The following is a 17,561-nucleotide window of genomic DNA, read 5'->3' on the forward strand; positions in this document are numbered from 1 at the left end:
GCACCCGGCCGGGCGGCGCAGCGCAGGGACGCGGGCCGGGCTGCGGGCGGGCTCAGCCCGGGCCCAGGGCAAGGGCGCGGCGCCCTCGGACCCGCGGCGGCGGCGGCAGCGGCGGCGGCGGCGGCTGTTCAGGAGCGCGGGGCGGAGGCGGCGGGCGGCCGGGGCGCGCGCAGGGAGCTACGCCGCATTTTGGAGAAGTATTTATAATGCAGCGGCGCCGGTGCAGTCGCGGCGCCCGGGGTCCCGCAGGGTCCTAGCGTCCACTGCATTGGCTGCCGGGGGTCACCATGTGATCTCGAGGGTGGGAGCAGACGCCGCCTCCGCGCCCGCCCGATGGCACACTTGGTCGCTGCGCGGCGGCCGGGCGGGGGCGGCGCGGGCGGCCCGGGGAGCGACGGAGCGGCCGAGCCCCGCGAGGTGGCCGGGAACGAGCGAGCGAGCGAGCTTGCGGCCGGAGTCCCGGCCCGGAACGGGCGCTCCGCGGGCCTCCGGGTTGGGCGCCTCCCGCCTGGCCCCTGCGTCCCCGCGCCGCCGCCGCTCAGCGCGGGCCTGTGAGCGCCCGGACCTGGGGCCGCGCCACCGGAGCCCGCAGCCCTCGTCCTCCTCCTCCTCCTCGGCCGCCGGGCGCTGTCACGGAAGCATCTCCATCTCCCGCCCCTTTGTCTGAACGCGGCGCCTGACCGGGGTCCTGGGGAGGGGGCGCCCCGGCTTCCCCCGACCGGCGCCCCTGGGAACCTGCGCCCGGGGCCGCACGGGCTGCAGGCGCGGGGACGCTGTCAGAGAGGGGTCTGATGCCCACGTCGCCCGCAGCCCAGCGCGTCCCCACGCAGCGCAGTACGCCCCACTCGGATACCGGATCCCCACCGCCAGCGCGGGGATGTGGGACCCACAGGACCCATCCCGGCTCGGCCCCCGCCCTCCTTGGTCCGCGCATGCGCCCCACGATCTCGGTGCAGGTGCAGGGGGGGGCTCTCGGCGCGTGCTCCGGGTCCCTGCGAGCCCTACCCGCTGAAGCTGCGGGCCGGGGGCAAGGGGGAAGGTGGAAGTGGGAGGACAGGTAGTCCCAGGCCCGCCCCCAGCACTTTACGAACCCAGCCCCCTGCATCTCAGAATCCCCTTCCCCGCGTCGCCCCAGTTCTCCGCAGGTGACCCCCACAGGGCAGCCTGGAGCTGAGTTCATACCCGCGCAGGTGGAGATGAGGCTTAGGGGTCCAGGCCTGAGGACCCTCAGCCCCCGTTGGGGCCCAGCAAGGCAGCTATGGTCACCTAGAGGACAGGAAAGGGACTACCCCTCGCGGCGTCGCGCTGAGGGACCCAGGCAGAGTGAGAAGAGGGAGGATCCCGGACCCAGGAGCTGATCTGGGCCACAGGCCGGACCCTAGCGCTAAGTCGTAGGGGGAGGGCCAGCCAGCTGGGAAGTCACCCCCACGCTGTGCTTCGGAGATGCCAGGATTTGTCTGGGCCCAGATTGTGACCTTCCAGGAGAGCCAAGGGGGATCACAGAAAATCTCAAAGGCACTCATCCATCCATTCAGAAACCCCTCCACGTGCTGCCTGGGGGCCGAGTGACACTGACCAGACACAGCGGGACTAGGCTCTGAGGCGTCCTGAGGATGGCCAGCTGGATGGCAGGAAGCATGTTCGATCGGAGAGGACAGCATGCAAGGGGTCCAAGAAGGAAACACCCAGAAGCCGTGGGGGGGGGGTGGAGGGGCGGTGATGGCAACTGGTGGCCTGGAGGGGTCAAGGGGCTTCCAAGAAGGCGAGGCTGAGCTCGAGTGCCAGACCAGGGGTCAGGAGGACACTCTTATGCTCCCTGATGCGGGCCAGGAGGGAAGAGAACCAGGCCCACTGTCCAGGAGCTCTTGGGCAGCATCCTGACCCCAGATCCAGGTGTGAAGGGGTCCCTCAGAGCAGAGTGGCCCAGTCCCTACAGGGCCACAGCCTCTGCTGGCTATTACCCACCCCATCTAATCTCCAGCCCTGAGTGGGAGGCTGCCCCTCCTCCACCCCCAACAGCCAGGCCCAAAGACGGAGCGAGCGGCTTGGGGTCCCACTCAGCCTGACCTTGTGGGGCGCCCTCCCGTCCAGGTGGTCTGACCTCACCCTGCAGCCCCCAGAAGTCCCTGAGAGCCCCCGAGGCCTCGAGGCAGTGGTCCAGCCCCTGGTCCAGAGGGTCCTGGAGAATGCCAGGACCAGGTGGGGAGGAGGAGCCAGACTCAGCTTCGAAGGGCCAGGGCTGGGCCCCAGGGATGGCCACCTGGGGGCTCTTGGAGCTCTTGGTTCTGGACTTTAAGGGGCTGTGAGTTGGGGGCGGCCTGAGTGGGAAGAGGTGCAGGCAACAGGGTGGCCCCAAGCCCCGCCGATGAGCCTCAGTTTGGGGCCCAGGGAGGTGGCTGCAGTCACCTAGAGGCCAGGAAGGGGACTGCCCCTCGCAGCATCACGTGCTCAGGGACCCAGGCAGAGTGGGAGCGCCGGGAAGCACGCCCTGTGCTGCCATCAGGAGCCCATTTTACAGAGAACCTGGGGGGCGAAGTCAGGGGTCTGGTCTGTCCTCCCAGTGCCGGGGTGCCCACCCCGCCCTGCCCCGCCGAATTCCGCCCACTCCTCTCGCTTTGGCTGCCCCCACCACCCCGAGATTCCCTGGCCTGATACCACTGCCAGAGCCCCGCAGGTCCCTGACAGGGGTGGCAGGGGTCCTTCGCGCAGCAGCGAGACCACCGCCCCCAGATCCCAGAGGCCAGAGTGGGGAGGGTGCCCTACACAGGCCGGTTCATTTAGCAAAAGAGCCCTCCACCCCAGATGAAGAAAGGGACCCGCAGGCAGAAAGGGCCTCTGGGGTCACAGGTCAAGGGGGGCCTGAGGAGAGACTGGGAAGGACGGCAGAGGCGGTGGGAGTACAGGAGGGAGTGGCCAGAAGGCCAGAGAATGGGAAGGAAAAAGAATCAGGGCCAGATCAGAGGCAGCTAACAGGAGCTCCTCTAAGAGAACATGAAGGGGAGGAAATAAGAAAATAAAGGTTATTATCAATACTATTTCCCCAACCGAAGGACAAAAACTCCTGATTAGAACCTGTGCAGCACCTGGAGTGGACCTGAAGTTCTGAGAGCCTCCTGAAGGCAGGAAAGAAGCGAGGCTCCCAAGACCCACCTGCTGTGGGCAGCTGCCGGCCGCTGGACCCAAGCTGCTCACCTCCTCACCAGGAGTCTATGACCCATCCCCCATCCTTCCCTTCAACACAGGTTGGGTGAGTGCCTACCCTCTATTGGGCCCTGAAAAGAACAAAGCTCGTTCTCCTGGCACTTTACAAGCCAGGGGGTGGGGTGGGGCAGGAAATAAGCCAGTAACAGAGATCAACACTCCAGTATCCCTTTGGGACAAAGAAAAATAAGTTGGGATAAGGGGCTAAAGAGTGAGGTGGGTGGTGGAGGCCAAGGGGGGAACCCCATGGAGAGGGGACAGCATGTACAAAGGCCCTGGGGTGGCAGGGGCTATGAGCTGAACGTGCCAGCAGAAGATAACGTACTTTCAGACAGGCCAGCTCAGAAAGTTTACTTACCACACTTTTCTAGGAAGCTACCTGAAGGGATGCCACAGGGAGAAGATGGCATGGAATCTAGGAAACAGTGGCTCCAAACTAGAAGAGTGCAAGGTGGGCAGTGGGAATGCCCAGCTGGCGAGGAGCAGGAGGGCATGGGCCAGGGAGGGGACGTAACGGGAATGACTTGACTGCCAGAAAATGTCAGAACGTGATAAAAGCAGACAAGGGGAACAATAAAGCAAACACAGTCTCTAGGGAAAACAAACGCTGTCCCAAGGATAATGCATTCCCAGCATGAAAGATGCTCTTGATCCAATCAGCCAGAAAGCAGTACGACAGCTCCAGGACAGAACCTGAATGCCATGGGCCTTGACCACACACAAGGCTAAACTCTTTGCCAGAGTCATCTGTGCTGACTCTCCTATCTACTTCTCTAGTGACAACCCCCTTCAGGCCTTCCCCGCCCCCAACCGACCGTTCTTGTCAAGGTTGACGATGACCAGGGCTGCCCAATCCAGGGGTCCAGCCTTGGGCCTTGCTTGACCTCAGGAGCATGAGACACGCTGACTTCTTTCCTAAGCCCTAGCCAGTCTCAGTTCTCTTCCTGTCTCATGCGAGCCTATCTCCTCGGGGGTCTCTCTTCCCCCTGCCCCCTCAACACATCGCTCCTCTGTCCACACTCACCGCAGGGCTCTCAACCAGTACTTGTGTCCCAGCCTTCTCTCTCCAGCCCCTTTCCCAGGTGTGTCTGTCCGGTAGCCTCCTGGACCTCTCTGCTAACTCCATCCCTCTTCCCCTCACACCCTCATCCCTTTCTCTCAAAACACACCCACAGTTCCCACTGGCTCTACTTTCAGATACACCTGGAGCCCAGCTCCTCCTCTCACTGCTGTTCCCGCTGCCACCGCCCAGCCCCGGGCCCTCTTCAGCTCTGATGGCTGTGTCACATCCCCACGGACCCTGATTCTGCCCCTGACCCTGAGTCCATCTTCAACCAGCAGCCAGAAACGTCCCGTTCCAACAGACGTGGGCTTGCCCAGACCCCCCAGGGCTCCGAGGAGGCTCTGTCCCTCACGCTGCCCACTGCCCTCCTGCCTGACTCTGCTGGGCAGACCCTACACAGCAGCATCCCCGGCCCTTCTGCCTGTGGTTCCACACCCGTCCGCCTGGGCTGTGCCCCTACTCCCTCCCAGAGGGCAGCTCCCCTAAGAGGCTTTCTACAGCCACCCTCGGCTGCCCCCATCATTTACGGTAACAGGAACCCCAATCCGAGCAAGGGTTCATGGCTGCCCACAAAATACACGATGCCCAGTTAAGCTTCAATTTTGGATAAACCAATAATTTTTAATTTAAGTACGTCCCATATTGCATGGGACATGCGTATACTAAAAAGTACTTATACTAGAAGTACTTGTACTTTTCATACTGAGAAGTGCTCACTGGTCCTCTGTGTTTGTGAATCTGGCTGCAGGCCAGCAAACACAGGCTGCATCCCGCCTGCCTGGCAGCCAGGAGTGGCCACATGACAGAGGCCAACCAATGGGACACGAGCACCATCTGGCAGTGCCCTGATGGGAAGGCACCTGCCTCTGCTATGCTCCGCTCCTTTCCAGGGCCCCAGGACAGGTGGATCCTGAGCCCTGCCACTGCACCTCACTCACAGCCAGGCCTGAGGGCCGGCCCTAGGCCTGCCACGGCTTCAGCAGCCCCCAGCGCGGGCTTTCTCTGGCCAGATGTAAAGCTCACAGGCTTCCTCGCCACCAGACACCTAGAGCTCGGCCTCCCACCACGGCCAAGGTAGGAATCTGGTTTGTTCACTGTGATCCTGACACCTGGATCGGCACCTGCACGCCGAGCGGTTCCAGCGGAAGAGAACCGAGGACAGAAGAGGTCAAGGTCAAGGGTTGGGAAGCCCGTTGGGGCAGGGAAGGGCCTGGGGCAGAGGGTCTGAACAGATACGTGCATTCAGATCATAAAGACAGGCCAGGCCAGGCTGGGCTGGGGACTGGTGCCGTCCTCCAGGCAGTGGACCAGGAGTGTCCAGCTCCACCCACCTGAGACAGCAGAAGCGGGGCGGGGGCACGTTGCACTGAGGCGGCCACAACCAGGGAACTAAAGCCCTTGAGAGGCCAAGTGTCCCATGGTGGTCACTTCCAATCGCAGCCCTGCCGCGTTCCTGGATGTTTCTTACAGCGTGCATGCGTTACTTTGAAAAAAAGGTATTAATTCTTACTTTAAAAAACATTCCCAGAATGAACAGAGGGAGGGAGGGAGGCCTCCCACCGGGTGCTGTGAGGACACGTGTGTGGATGCGTGTCTGAGCCAGGAGCTCCTGGTGCCCAGGGCCCGGGTGGGGGTGCGCAGGAGGGACCCAGCAGGCAGGGTGGAAGCTGGGGGGAGGGCCCAGCCCTCTCTTCCCAGAGGAGCCCTCCCCCGCCACCCAATCACCCCTCTCCCGACACCCTCAGGCTCCTTGGTCACAGTGGCCTTGCCGTGTGGGGTCCACCAGCTGGACTGCCAGGGAGACCCTGACCACAGGCGTCCTCACTGTGGTACAGAAGAGCCTTGGGAGGGTTGGCGCCAGGGCGGCTGCTCTAGGGACCAGGCCGCCTCTACACCGCCCCCCTCCCCCCACCTCAAAATAAGTGCAGGCAGGCAAGGAAAGAGGTCCTTGGAAGGCAGACTCGCCGTGGCCACCATGCCCGTGGGTACAGGTTCACAAGTGTGGCCGGACATGCATACCCTCAACTCTGGCACTGGTGTGGGACAGGTGTCCCGAGGGCTTCAGCCCTCACGGAACAGCTGCAGAAACCTAGGCCCAGAGAGAGTCCCAACTGGGGACTCCAGGAGGCGGCGATGGTAGCCAGAGCAGGGAGACAGGACACAGGCATGCCGGGCCAGGTGTTTATTGGTGAGGAAGCAGTCTGGCTGAGGGTCCTCAGCGGCCAGCCGGCCAGCAGGCACACAGGGCCCGGCGCTCGGCCTGCAGTAGGAGGGTCTCCGTCTGAAGAGCAACAAGGGGCCATCAGGGCACCGCCCGCTGCCCCCCGCCTCCCAGCTCCCGAGGGCTCCCGGCTTCCCCCCAAAACCCACTGGCAGTTCTGTCTCCACCCATTCCCAAGACTCTCAGAGCCTGAACTGGACTATGTGAGGACACCCCCAGCTCCAGCTCTGCAGACTTTGATGGCAGGGGACCCTCTGCTGCCCTCCAGACGCCCCCCTCCCGGCCCAGAGCCTCTGCAGTCCTGGGCCAGTTCTGCCCTCCTCAGCCCCACACCGGGACTTTTCCCAGCTTCCGCTCAGCACTTACACCGGCTCTCAGGGGCCCCTCTCATCCCTCCCCCGACCCCCAGGGTGAGCTGGGGCTGCTCCTCTCAGGAACCCAGCTCCAGACTCAATGAAACTCAGGCCCCTTGGCCCCCAGGGGGCGCCACAGGTCTCAGGCCGGGCCCTTGGGAATTGGCCAGAAAAGGGGAGCAGGGTGGGATCTCCCGTTCTTTCTACTTCTAGGAATGCTCTCCCTTTCTCAGAAGGAGTGTATATATCTGTCACAAATGGAAACTCCGTCGGTTGACGGGGCTGACCCCTGGCCCCTGTGCACGCACCCGTCCCTCCCCAGGTGAGGCCGGGGACAAGGAACCCCCCAGACAACTGCGCCCAAGCTAACGTTCCGTGCCCAGCAAGCCCTAAGCACCCCCTTCCGACCACCTCTTCCCCCGCCTCTGTTTCTCCCCTCCCACTGGGCCTCAGCATTCCACCCGGGGCAGGCTGGACTGGGATTGGCTGTCCTTCCCGGCGACCCCAGGGAAAAGTGCCAGCGAGGCCCTGGGGAGGAGGGGAACTGGACTGCCCCCGCCTTCCCACACTGGGACCAGAAACAGAGTGTGGCGGTTATTTGAGAGGGGCGTTCCTCCTCCCCACCCTCCTTTCCTCGGGAGGCTCACCCGCGCGTCCAGGCTGCAGGCCGTCTTCCGCAGGTCCTGCAGGGCGCGCTGCATGAACTCGAAAGCGTGGCAGTCCACGCACGGGCGGCCTGTGGGGGACGCGGGTCAGGACGCGGGGCGCGCCCCCAGCCCGGACCCACCGGAGCAGCGGCCTCCGTGCGCCCCCCACCTCCCACCCGAGGGGGCGCGGGGCCCACCCTAGGAACAAAGGCGAGCCACGCCCCTCCCGCACGCCCGGGTGCGCTCAGGGCCATGGAGGAGCCCTCCGCAGACGCGCGCGTCACCTACTCTGCGCGGGGACGGCGCTCCCGGCGGCGGGTTCCGCGCGGGCCTGGGCGCCCAGCAGCGCGACGCTCAGCAGCAGCAGCAGCAGCGGCGGCAGCGGCGGCGGCGACCGAGGGGGCCTGCACGGCGGCGAGGGGGCCATGGCCGAGCGGAGGGAGCTCGGGCGCCCTGCAGCAGCCGAGGGTCAGCAGCGCCCGCAACTCCGGCCAGCGAACACCCGCCCCGGAACCCGGCCTCACGGCCCCCCTACCCCACCCCGACCTCCGCTGACCAGCGAACCCACCTCCAGGGCCCGCCCCCCGGGACGAGCGAACCCCCCACCCGGCCCGCCGGGTCTCGCAGCTCCCCATCCCGGCCCCTCTACCCCCGCCACGCCCCCCGGGCCCAGCGACCCCTTCCCTCTCCCTCCTCCCCACCCCGGCCCAGCGAACCCCCACCCCGCCTTTACCGCAGTTGGGGACGCCGCGACAGCAGCGCCGGCGACTCGGGAAGACTTGCGGCGTCCGGCGCGCACCGCGCATGCTCCCCGACCCCGCCCGGGTCCCCTATCAGACGTCGTCGTCATGGAAACCCCGGGACTGCGCGAACAGCTAGCTTAAAGGGACCGAGGTGGCTCCTGAGCTCCGTGTGCCCAGCCCCGGGCGGGATCTGCGCCTAGAGCACCGTCAGGCCCACAGGCCACGGAGTGGGGAGGGCTGCTTGGAGGAGGCGGCGCCTGGATAACACCTCCAGAGCCACTGCCGGCCGGAATTAAGCCAAGGAAGCGGGAAATCTGCCGCGGGAGCTCGGCGGTCCCGGGGTTTGGGGTGTCCCTGGGCCGATCCTGAGGGAGGGGCTCGAGGCACGCCAGGGACTAGGGGCCAGTGAATGCAAAGGCGCGGCCTCTGCTCCCGGGCCAGGGGTGTCCAGTCGGCTCGGATTCCTCGGGGGAGATCGGGGCCAGGAGCGACCCAGGCCCGTGGGCCGGTGGGGGATCCGCTCTCTCCGCTCCTGACTCGGGCCCAGGCTTGCCCCTGCGCTTCAGGGGAGAGGGATGGGTGAGAAGCCCATCGGCCTGCCGGGTTCCCCCTCCTCCACTCCGCGCCCTGACACCTATTTGCCACACACCCCCACCCCCGCTGCATGACCTCGGAGGGGTCACTTGGCCTCTCTGTGCCCTTTGCTCCCTCGTGACCACACAAGGTTGTTGGAAGTAAAGAGCCGAGTGTGGCCCCCGCGGGCGCCCCGATGCGCGCAGGTTTCAGGTCCCCGCCAGGCCCACGCGTGCGGGGGAGACCCGGTCCCTCTGAGAGGGAAGGTCTCCACTTGGCGTCTACTTGGTCTCTACGAGGCGCAGCACTGATGCAGAGGCCGCGACCTCTGGAGAGTGCGCCCAGTCCCGCGTCCCCGCCGGAGCCCGCGCTGTGCGGGGCAGCGCCCGGCCCCCTTCCTGGTGGGCAGCGCCGGGCCAGATGCCCTCTGCCCCACCCCCGGGCCTTGGGTCAGCTGTTGCCCCGGCACGGGATGGGATGACCAAGGCCCCGACCGGACGAGGGTTTGCTGACCTAGGGGAGGGGGCAGTGCTCGCGAGCGCCACTCTCTCCTCCCCGTCGGGCTCAGGGTCAGGCTCGCGCTGCAGCCCGGGCCTGGGCTGGGGGCCTCCGGAAACGCGGGCCGGCCCGGCGCAGGGGATGGGGGGCCAGCGGGAGGCATTCCCGGACGTGCGCATTTCCGCGCCCTTTATCCGGAGCCCAGTGCCCGGGTCGCAAGGTCACAGCCACCAAGTGGGGCGGGGCGCGGCGGCCAGCCTGAGCAACAGCCCCGCGGGGCCACTGGGTTGGGACGTGTGGCCGGAGGGCGCCACACGGCACGGGCTTTTTCTACCTGTCGTCCCGTCCCGCTGCCTCCGGATCGCGCGCCGGCTCCTGCCCCGCTGTCCCTGCGCGCGCACGGGCAAGGCTCAGGGAGACCTCGGCGGCGGTGCGGTGGAAGGCACAGCTGCGGACGCGTGGATCCATCAAAGTGTCCCTTCTCCCGCTTCCCCGGCGCGGCCCAGCCAGACCATCCCTGCCCCGCACACCCTCGAGCCCCTGGCCGCAACCTCCCCGCAACTGTGCTTCTCTACCGAGGGGACCGCGCCACCGGTCCGCCGGGCGGAACCGCAGGGCTGCCCGGGTCCTGAGTGCCTGGCCACACACTTCTTCTCCGCACCCCCACCCCGCCACCCCTGCCAGCGCCGTTGTTCCCTCACCCTAGCCTGCTTCCTCCTCCCTCTCCCCTCCCCAGGGGTACGGATTTTCCTTCCCCACTGGCTTTTCAGCCAGCAGGCTGTGATTTCTTTCATATCCAAATAAGACAAACTTCGTAAGCCCCTCGCCCCACCCCCATCACCTCTCCTGGCTGTCCAGTTTCTCCCCTTCTCTCTTGAGCGCACACCTGTCCAGCTAGCGTCCCGGCACTGCCCTGACCCACCTAAAGCATCCAAGGACCAGTCCTCAGGCCTCCCCACTGGCCATCAGTGGCCCCATGGCCCCTCCCCTCCTTGCTCCATCTTCGCTCCCCACCTCTTCATGCCCCGTCCTCAGGGCCATGTCCTTTGTGACCTTGTCCAATCGCAGCTGTAAAAACCAGCCATGAAGTTCCAGGTGTCCCATCCAGCTGCCCTGGACACCTCCACTTGGAGAATAGACTTCTCAAGGTCAGCATGTCCAAATCTGATGTCCTGACTTCACCCTCCATCTGCTGTCCCTCTTTCCCCCAGAATAAAACCCAACAACTGCCCACAGCCTTCCCCATCTCTGGTGAGGGCAGTCCATCCTGGCAGATGCTCAGACCAAACCCACAGCAATCCTTTTAAAAATCCTGTGCACTCCACTCTCAGAGCCACCAGAATCATCCTCTGAGCCAGGCTCCAGGCCTCTGGTCCACACTGCCCCTCACCTGGACTATCAATCTATCTATCTATCTATCTATCTAGATATTTATTTATTTATTTATGGCTGCGTCAGGTCTTAGTTGCAGCAAGCGGGATCTTCATCGCGGCATGCAGGCTCTTTAGTTGTGGCACGCGGGCTCTTCAGTTGCCCCACGGGCTTAGTTGCCCTGTGGCATGTGGGATCTTAGTTCCCCGACCAGGGCTTGAACCCGCGTCCCCTGCATTGACAGGTGGATGCTTAACCACTGTGCCACCAGGGAAGTCCTTCACCTGGACTCTTGAGCTCTCTCACCATCTCTGTGTAGCTCACCTCCTTGTGGTCCAGTTGCCCTAAGACAGCCAGAGAGACCTTTCTTATTTTCTTTTTTAAATTGTGGTAAAATAAATATAAAATTTACCATCTTAACTATTTTTAGGTGTACAGTTCAGTGGCATTAAGTACGGTTCACAACATTCACCATATTGTGCAGCCATCACCACCACCCATGAGTAGAATTTTTTCGTCTTCCTAGACTGAAACTCTGTCCTCATTAAACACTAATTCCTCTCTCCCCCAGTGCCTAGCACCCACCATCTACTTTCTGTCTCTGTGTATTTGACTCCTCCAGGGACCTCATAAAAGTGGAAATGCACAGTATTTTGTCCTTTTGTGACTGGCTTGTTTCACTGAGCAGAATGTGCTCAAGTTTCACCCACATTTTAACAGGTGTCGAGATTCCCTTCCTTTTTAAGGCTGAATAATATTCCACTGTGTGTATGGACCACATTTTGTTTCCATTCACGTGCGGGTGCTTCCATGCTTTTGCTGTTGTGAATAGTGCTGCTATGACAGAGGGACCTTTTAAATCATCATCAGATGCTGCCCCCTCTCTGCTCACAGCCCTCCACGGATCCTGTCTCACCCCAGTGACAGTCCAAGCCCTGACGTGGCTGGGAGGTTGTCTGCCTGCCAACCTTCCCTCCCACCCCCTACCTGCCCACGCCATGCCAGCCACATAACCTCCTTGCCAGGCTGCTGGGGACACTCTGCTGCTCCTGCCCCAGGGCCTTTCCTCGAGCTGGGCCTACCTGTTTCCAAGGATGCCACAGCCTTCTTCCTCTCTCCCTTGAGGCTCTGCTCAAGTATTTCCTTCTCCATGAGAGCCAGCCCACCCATCCTGTGTACTATAGCAACCTACCCCACATGGCTTAATGGGCTCAGGCTGCCGTAACAAAAACAAACTGGGTGGCTTAAACGTCCTCAGAGTCCTGGAGGCTGGACGTCCAAGATCAAGGTTCTCACCAGTTTGGTTTCTGACTCTCTTCCTGGCCTTCTCCCTGTGTGTTCGTAGAGGGAGAGAAAACAGAGGAGAGACATCCAGGGAGCAAACATCTGGTGTCTCTTCCTAAAAGGACACTAATCCTATCAGATCAGGGCCCCACCCCTCTGACCTCATTTAGCCTGTTTTCTTCCTTAGGGGCTACATCTCCAAATACAGGCACCCTGGGGATTAAGACTTCGACACATTAATTGTGTGGGGGGGATGGGAACAGTCCATAACACCATCCCATCCTCTCCAGTCCCTCTTACCCCATCCTACATTTTTCCTTTTCCTTACACTCTCACCTGACTCACTATGTACTTTATTAAATACGTTGATCGTTCCTTGTATCCAGAGCTCTCGGGGGGTGGGGGGCAGTTTTGCCCTCAGGGGTACTTGGTATCTGGAGGCATTTTGGACGGTCGCAGCTGGGAGGAGGGGTGCTACTGGACCCACTGGGTAGATGCCAAGGGTGCCGCTAAGCATCCTGCAAAGCAGGACAACCCCACAAAGGATGAGCCGGCCCAAACTGTGGACAGAGCAGCAGTTGAGGGGCCCCCGTCTGTATCTTCTCGCCAGAAGGCCAGGCCCTCCCTACCGGGTGCTCAGAAGATGCACAGGAAGTGTGACTGCGTGAGCACAGGCCCAGGTGAGCAGGAGACGGGTCTACGCATGCAGAGAGGTGCTGGCTGTGCAGCCCAGGCCTGGGAGGAGCTGCTTGGCCAGGGCTTGGACCGGATGGGACAAAGGGGGCAGGAAGTGGGAGGAGGGCCGTGTGGGCAGCTGGGGAAAGGAGAAGCCCTCGGGGTGGGCAAGTGAAAGGGTGCAGGGTGAACGCCTTGTGAGGCCTGGGTTCCGAGCCGCTGTCTATCTGGAGATAGAAGCACAGATGTCAGCATGAACGTGGCCTGCACAGTGACGCCAGGACGCTCTGGGCATGAATCCCTTTCACGCCCCAGAGCCCTCATCCACTCCAGACTCTCCCTGGCCGCCACCACTGTGGGGCAGAGGTGTGGGTCCAGGGGCGTCTCCTCAGGCACTGGGAAGAGGCTGCTTGTGCTTGCCGTGGGCTCTGCCCAGGACAGCCTCTCGGGGACCCTCTCCCCTGTGTCCAGAGCAGATCTGCCCACTGCCCCCAACTCTCAGCAGTCAGGTTGCCCTCACTTCTCCCCGCCAACCCTCACCTCCCCCTTCCACTTACCTCCCCCACCAAGGGAAAACCCAGATGGGGAGGTGGAGCCCAGGGGAGTTGTCAATGACCCCGGAGGAGGTGGGGAGGGACTGGTGGGGGTGGGTTCAGGGGGCAGAGGTCATCAGGTTAACTCTGCCCAGGCCCTGCCAGCAAACAGAGCTGGGAGAAGAGGCATGAGAGTCTGAGCTTCGTGGCTCCAGCGTTAGCGGTTTAGGTCCAGAGTGAGTCTGATGCACACACACCACTCGTTCAGCAGGGAAGGGACACCAGAAGTAAGCCCAGGCCTCCTCTCCTGGCCTGCAGGCCTGGCAGTGAGCTGTCTTGATATTGAGGGTGAAGGGAAGAAGGGTTGTAACACAAGAACTGGCTCCAGCATGAAGCTGCAAAGTCCATGCTCCGGGATATGCCAGGAAAGTGTAGACAAGGAAATTATTTGGAAATGGTTCTGGACTCATGATTCTCGTGGCAAGTGGCAGAAGAAAATTCAAATGATCCCTAGCAGGAGGCATCCTCATCTTAAGCCTTGGAAAACCCGAGCAGAATGGATAAAAACACATGATCTACCCTCTATGCTGTCTGCAAGAGGCTCGCTTTAAATCCAAAGACACAAATAGATTGAAGGTGAAAGGATGAAAAAGGTTATTCCCTGCAAATAAAAACCAAAAGAGAGCAGGGGTGACTAAACTAATATCAGGCAAAATAGACTTCAAATTGAAAAAGTTTACAAGGGACAAAGAAGGACATTACATGTTAATAAAAGTTTTTTTTTTTTTTTTTTTTTTTTTTTTTTGGTACGCGGGCCTCTCACTGTTGTGGCCTCTCCCCTTGCGGAGCACAGGCTCCGGATGCGCAGGCTCAGCGGCCATGGCTCACGGGCCCAGCCGCTCCGCGGCATATGGGATCCTCCCGGACCGGGGCACGAACCCGTATCCCCTGCATCGGCAGGCGGACTCTCAACCACTGCGCCACCAGGGAGGCCCTAATAAAAGTTTTGATACGGCAAAAAGATATGACAAATATAAATGTTTACAACCTAATGACAGACCATGAAAATATATGAAGCAAAAACTAATGGAATTAAAGAGAGAAACAGACAGTTCTACAATAACAACTGGAGACTTCAATACCCCACTCATAATATTGGATAGAACAACCAGACAGAAGATAAGTAAGGAAACAGAGGACCTAAGCAACACAGTAAACCAACCAGATATAACAGTCGTGCCCAGGACACTCCACGCAGTGACAACTGTACACACATCCTTCTCAGGTGCACATGGGACGCTTTCCAGGAGAGATCATATATTAAGTCACTAAGTCTCAATAGTTTTTTTTTCTTTTGGCCGCGCAGTGTGGCCTGCGGGATTTTAGTTCCCTGACCAGATATTGAACCCGAGCCCTCGGCAGCGAGAGCACAGAATCCCAACCGTTAGACCACCAGGGACTTCCCATCAATAGATTTTAAAAGCTAGATACCATAAAAAGTACATTCTCTGACCACAACAGGATGATGCTGGAAATCAATAACAGAAGGAAAAGTGGAAGACCGAGAGAGAAGACTCAATTTACTAAAATCAGACATGAAAGTGGAGGCATCACTACCAATTCAACAGAAATAAAAAGGATTACAAGAGAGTGAACAATTGTACACAAACAAATTGGATAACCTAGAGGAAATGGACAAATTCCTAGAAGCACAAAACCTACTAAGACGAAATCATGAGGAAATAGGAATTCCGAATAGACCCATAACTCGTGAGGAGATTGAATCAATAGTCAAAAATCTCCTAACAAAGAAAAGCCCTGGATCTGATGGCTTCACTGGTGAATTCTAGCAAACACTTAAAGAAGTATTAATCCAATCCTTCTCAAACTTTTCCAAAAAAATTGAAGAGTATGAAATATTTCCTGACTCATTCCGTAAAGCCAACATTACCTGATACCAAGGCCGGAGAAGCACTAGAAGAAAACTGAAGACCAACAGTCCTCACGAACATCGATGCAAAAATCCTCAACAAAATACAAGCAAACTGAGCAGCAGCATGTTAAAAGGATTATACTGGGAGGGGTGCAGGGGTGACTCCAAGGCGTGGGTGATGCTCTGGTTCTTGACTCAGATGTTGGAGACACAGTGTGTTTACTTTGTGGAAGTTCAACTGTATATTTATGATTTCTGCACATTTCTGTATGTATTTACTAAAAAAAGATTACTTATATTTTTAAACAAAGAATGAGACAAAATAAACACACGTTTACTCAGAGACAGAATGTCCTTAGGAAGGAAATTCTAAAGGATGTAGCTCAGGCTGAGATAAAGAGCTCCTAGATAGAAGATCTGGAACTAACTGGGGGGCAAAGTAAGAGGAAAATCTGGGGGTAAATACAGTATAAAGAAGCCATGACTCCACTAAACAACAATAAAAGGATAGAATTAAAATATGTGGCAACATATAAATCAGGAAGAGGTTAATAGAGTTAAAGTGCTCTGGATAAAATACCCAAAGGGTCTGTATTTCTGGTAGGAGGGTGTAAGTATTATTAAATATATTTTGTCACCCTTTTACAGGTTCATTCAGGTGTGATTGACATGCAATACACAATTAGATCGATTTTGATGTATACATGTGAATATTAATAAAGGGAAACCTCACTGAAATGGAGTCAGGAGGCCAGAAGGGGGAGCTCTCATGCAGTACCACTCAAAGTTGGTCACAGGAAGAATCATCAATTACAGGTCTCCACAGGAAAAGATGTACAGGGCATCTCCTACAAGAAATCTACTTCCCCAGAAACTCAGCCAGAATCCATCACCACTCTGAACTCTCACTTTTCTCCAATGGACTTTGGTTCAAAACAACCCCTCCCAACTTCCTCCTTTTTCTCTGTGAAATAATGTTCCTCTCCTTTGTTAGGCTTGCCTTTGGCCTTTGTGTAGCATGCTTGTCCCAAGTCGCAATTCTCTGCTATTCCCGAGTAAACCCATTTTTGCTGGTAAAACTGTTTCATTTTGAAGGTCAGCATGCACCTGTGATGCCATTACCACCATGAAGATAAGGAACATACCCACTGCCACCCAAACACCCTCATCTCTCTTTGCAATCTCCCCTCCTGCCTCTCACTGGCACCTCCCCTCAAGATAACCAAAATGCTAGTTTGCATTTTCTACAATTTTATGTAAGTGGAATCATACAATATATTCTACTTTTTGTCTGTCTTCCTTAAATTAGTAAAATTATTTTGAGATTTGTCTATGTCATTGGGTGCATCAATAGTGCGTTCTTTTTATTGGTGAGCAGTGTTCCACTGTGTGGAAAAACCACAATTTGTTTGTGCATTCACTTGTTGATAGACATTTGGATAATTTCCAGTATTTGGCTATTACAAATAAAGTTGTTCTGAATATTCACATACAAGTCTGTGTATGGACATGTATTTTCTATTTTATTATTTATTTATTTATTTTTGGCTGCTTTGGCTCTTCGTTGCTGCATGTGGACTTTCTCTAGTTGTGGCGAGCAGGGGCTACTCTTCATTGCAGCGCTTGGGTTTCTCATTGCAGTGGCTTCTCTTGTTGTGGAGCATGGTTTCTAGGCATGCGGGCTTCAGCAGTTACAGTGCTCAGGCTTAGTAGTTGTAGCTCACGGGCCCTGGAGTGCAGGTTCAGTAGTTGTGGTGCACGGGCTTAGTTGCTCCTCGACATGTGGACCAGGGCTCGAACACGTGTCCCCTGCATTGGCAGGCGGATTCTTAACCACTGTGCAACCAGGGAAGTCCCTGGACATGTATTTTCATTTGAGGTCTTTTATAGCCCTACTTAACATCTTTTAATCTTTCTCCTACCTTCCTGGATATTTCAGATAGTTATAATAAACTTTAATGCCCTTGTCTACTGATTCTATTATCTGTCTCATTTCTGGTTCTGTTCCAATTGATTGATTTTTTCCCCTTTATTATGAGTTGTATTTTCCTGCTCCTTTACGTTTATGGTCATTTTTATCGGATGCCAGATATTGTAATTTTTATAGTGTTGGGTCATTGGGATTTTTTTCTTTTTTATATGTTTTTGAGCTTTGTTCTGGAATGCAGTCAGTTATACTTAGAAATAATTTGATCCTTTTGGGTCTTCCTTTTAGGTTTCGTTAGGTGGGCTCAGAAAACTCCTTAGTCTGAGCCAGTTTGACCTTAATACTAAGCAACATCTTTCTGAGCGCTCTACTCAATGCCCCGTGGCCATTGGGAACCTCTTTCCGGCCCGTGTGAACTCTGAGGATTGTTCCACTTTCCCTACTCCAGGGTCTTTCCCAGCCTCGGGGCACTTCTGTACATGCTGAGAACTGGAAGGGACACACTGCAGAGCCCCAGAGCCTTGCCTTTTCCCTCTGCA

General features: G+C 58.1%; 1 protein-coding gene and 1 long non-coding RNA gene across 2 annotated transcripts; both read right to left on the reverse strand.

Annotated features, from left to right (window-relative positions):
• Nucleotides 1-6,431: 6,431 nt before the first annotated feature.
• Nucleotides 6,432-9,994, reverse strand: NICOL1 (NELL2 interacting cell ontogeny regulator 1). The gene is made up of 5 exons (XM_081249270.1): nt 9,315-9,994; nt 8,219-8,783; nt 7,774-7,938; nt 7,486-7,574; nt 6,432-6,545 (listed from the first exon to the last, which is right to left on the reverse strand). The coding sequence occupies exons 2-5, from the start codon at nt 8,289-8,291 to the stop codon at nt 6,480-6,482; spliced, it is 393 nt and encodes a 130-aa protein (XP_081105396.1). The 5' UTR covers nt 8,292-8,783; nt 9,315-9,994; the 3' UTR covers nt 6,432-6,479.
• An 801-nt stretch (nt 9,995-10,795) lies between these two features.
• Nucleotides 10,796-15,231, reverse strand: LOC308625276. The gene is made up of 3 exons (XR_014017074.1): nt 15,114-15,231; nt 11,863-13,497; nt 10,796-11,014 (listed from the first exon to the last, which is right to left on the reverse strand). It is a non-coding gene; the product is annotated as an uncharacterized lncRNA (long non-coding RNA).
• Between the last annotated feature and the right edge of the window lie 2,330 nt (nt 15,232-17,561).

This window comes from Mesoplodon bidens (genome assembly GCF_964165515.1).
Source record: "Mesoplodon bidens genome assembly, chromosome: 1".
NCBI lineage: Eukaryota > Metazoa > Chordata > Mammalia > Artiodactyla > Ziphiidae > Mesoplodon > Mesoplodon bidens.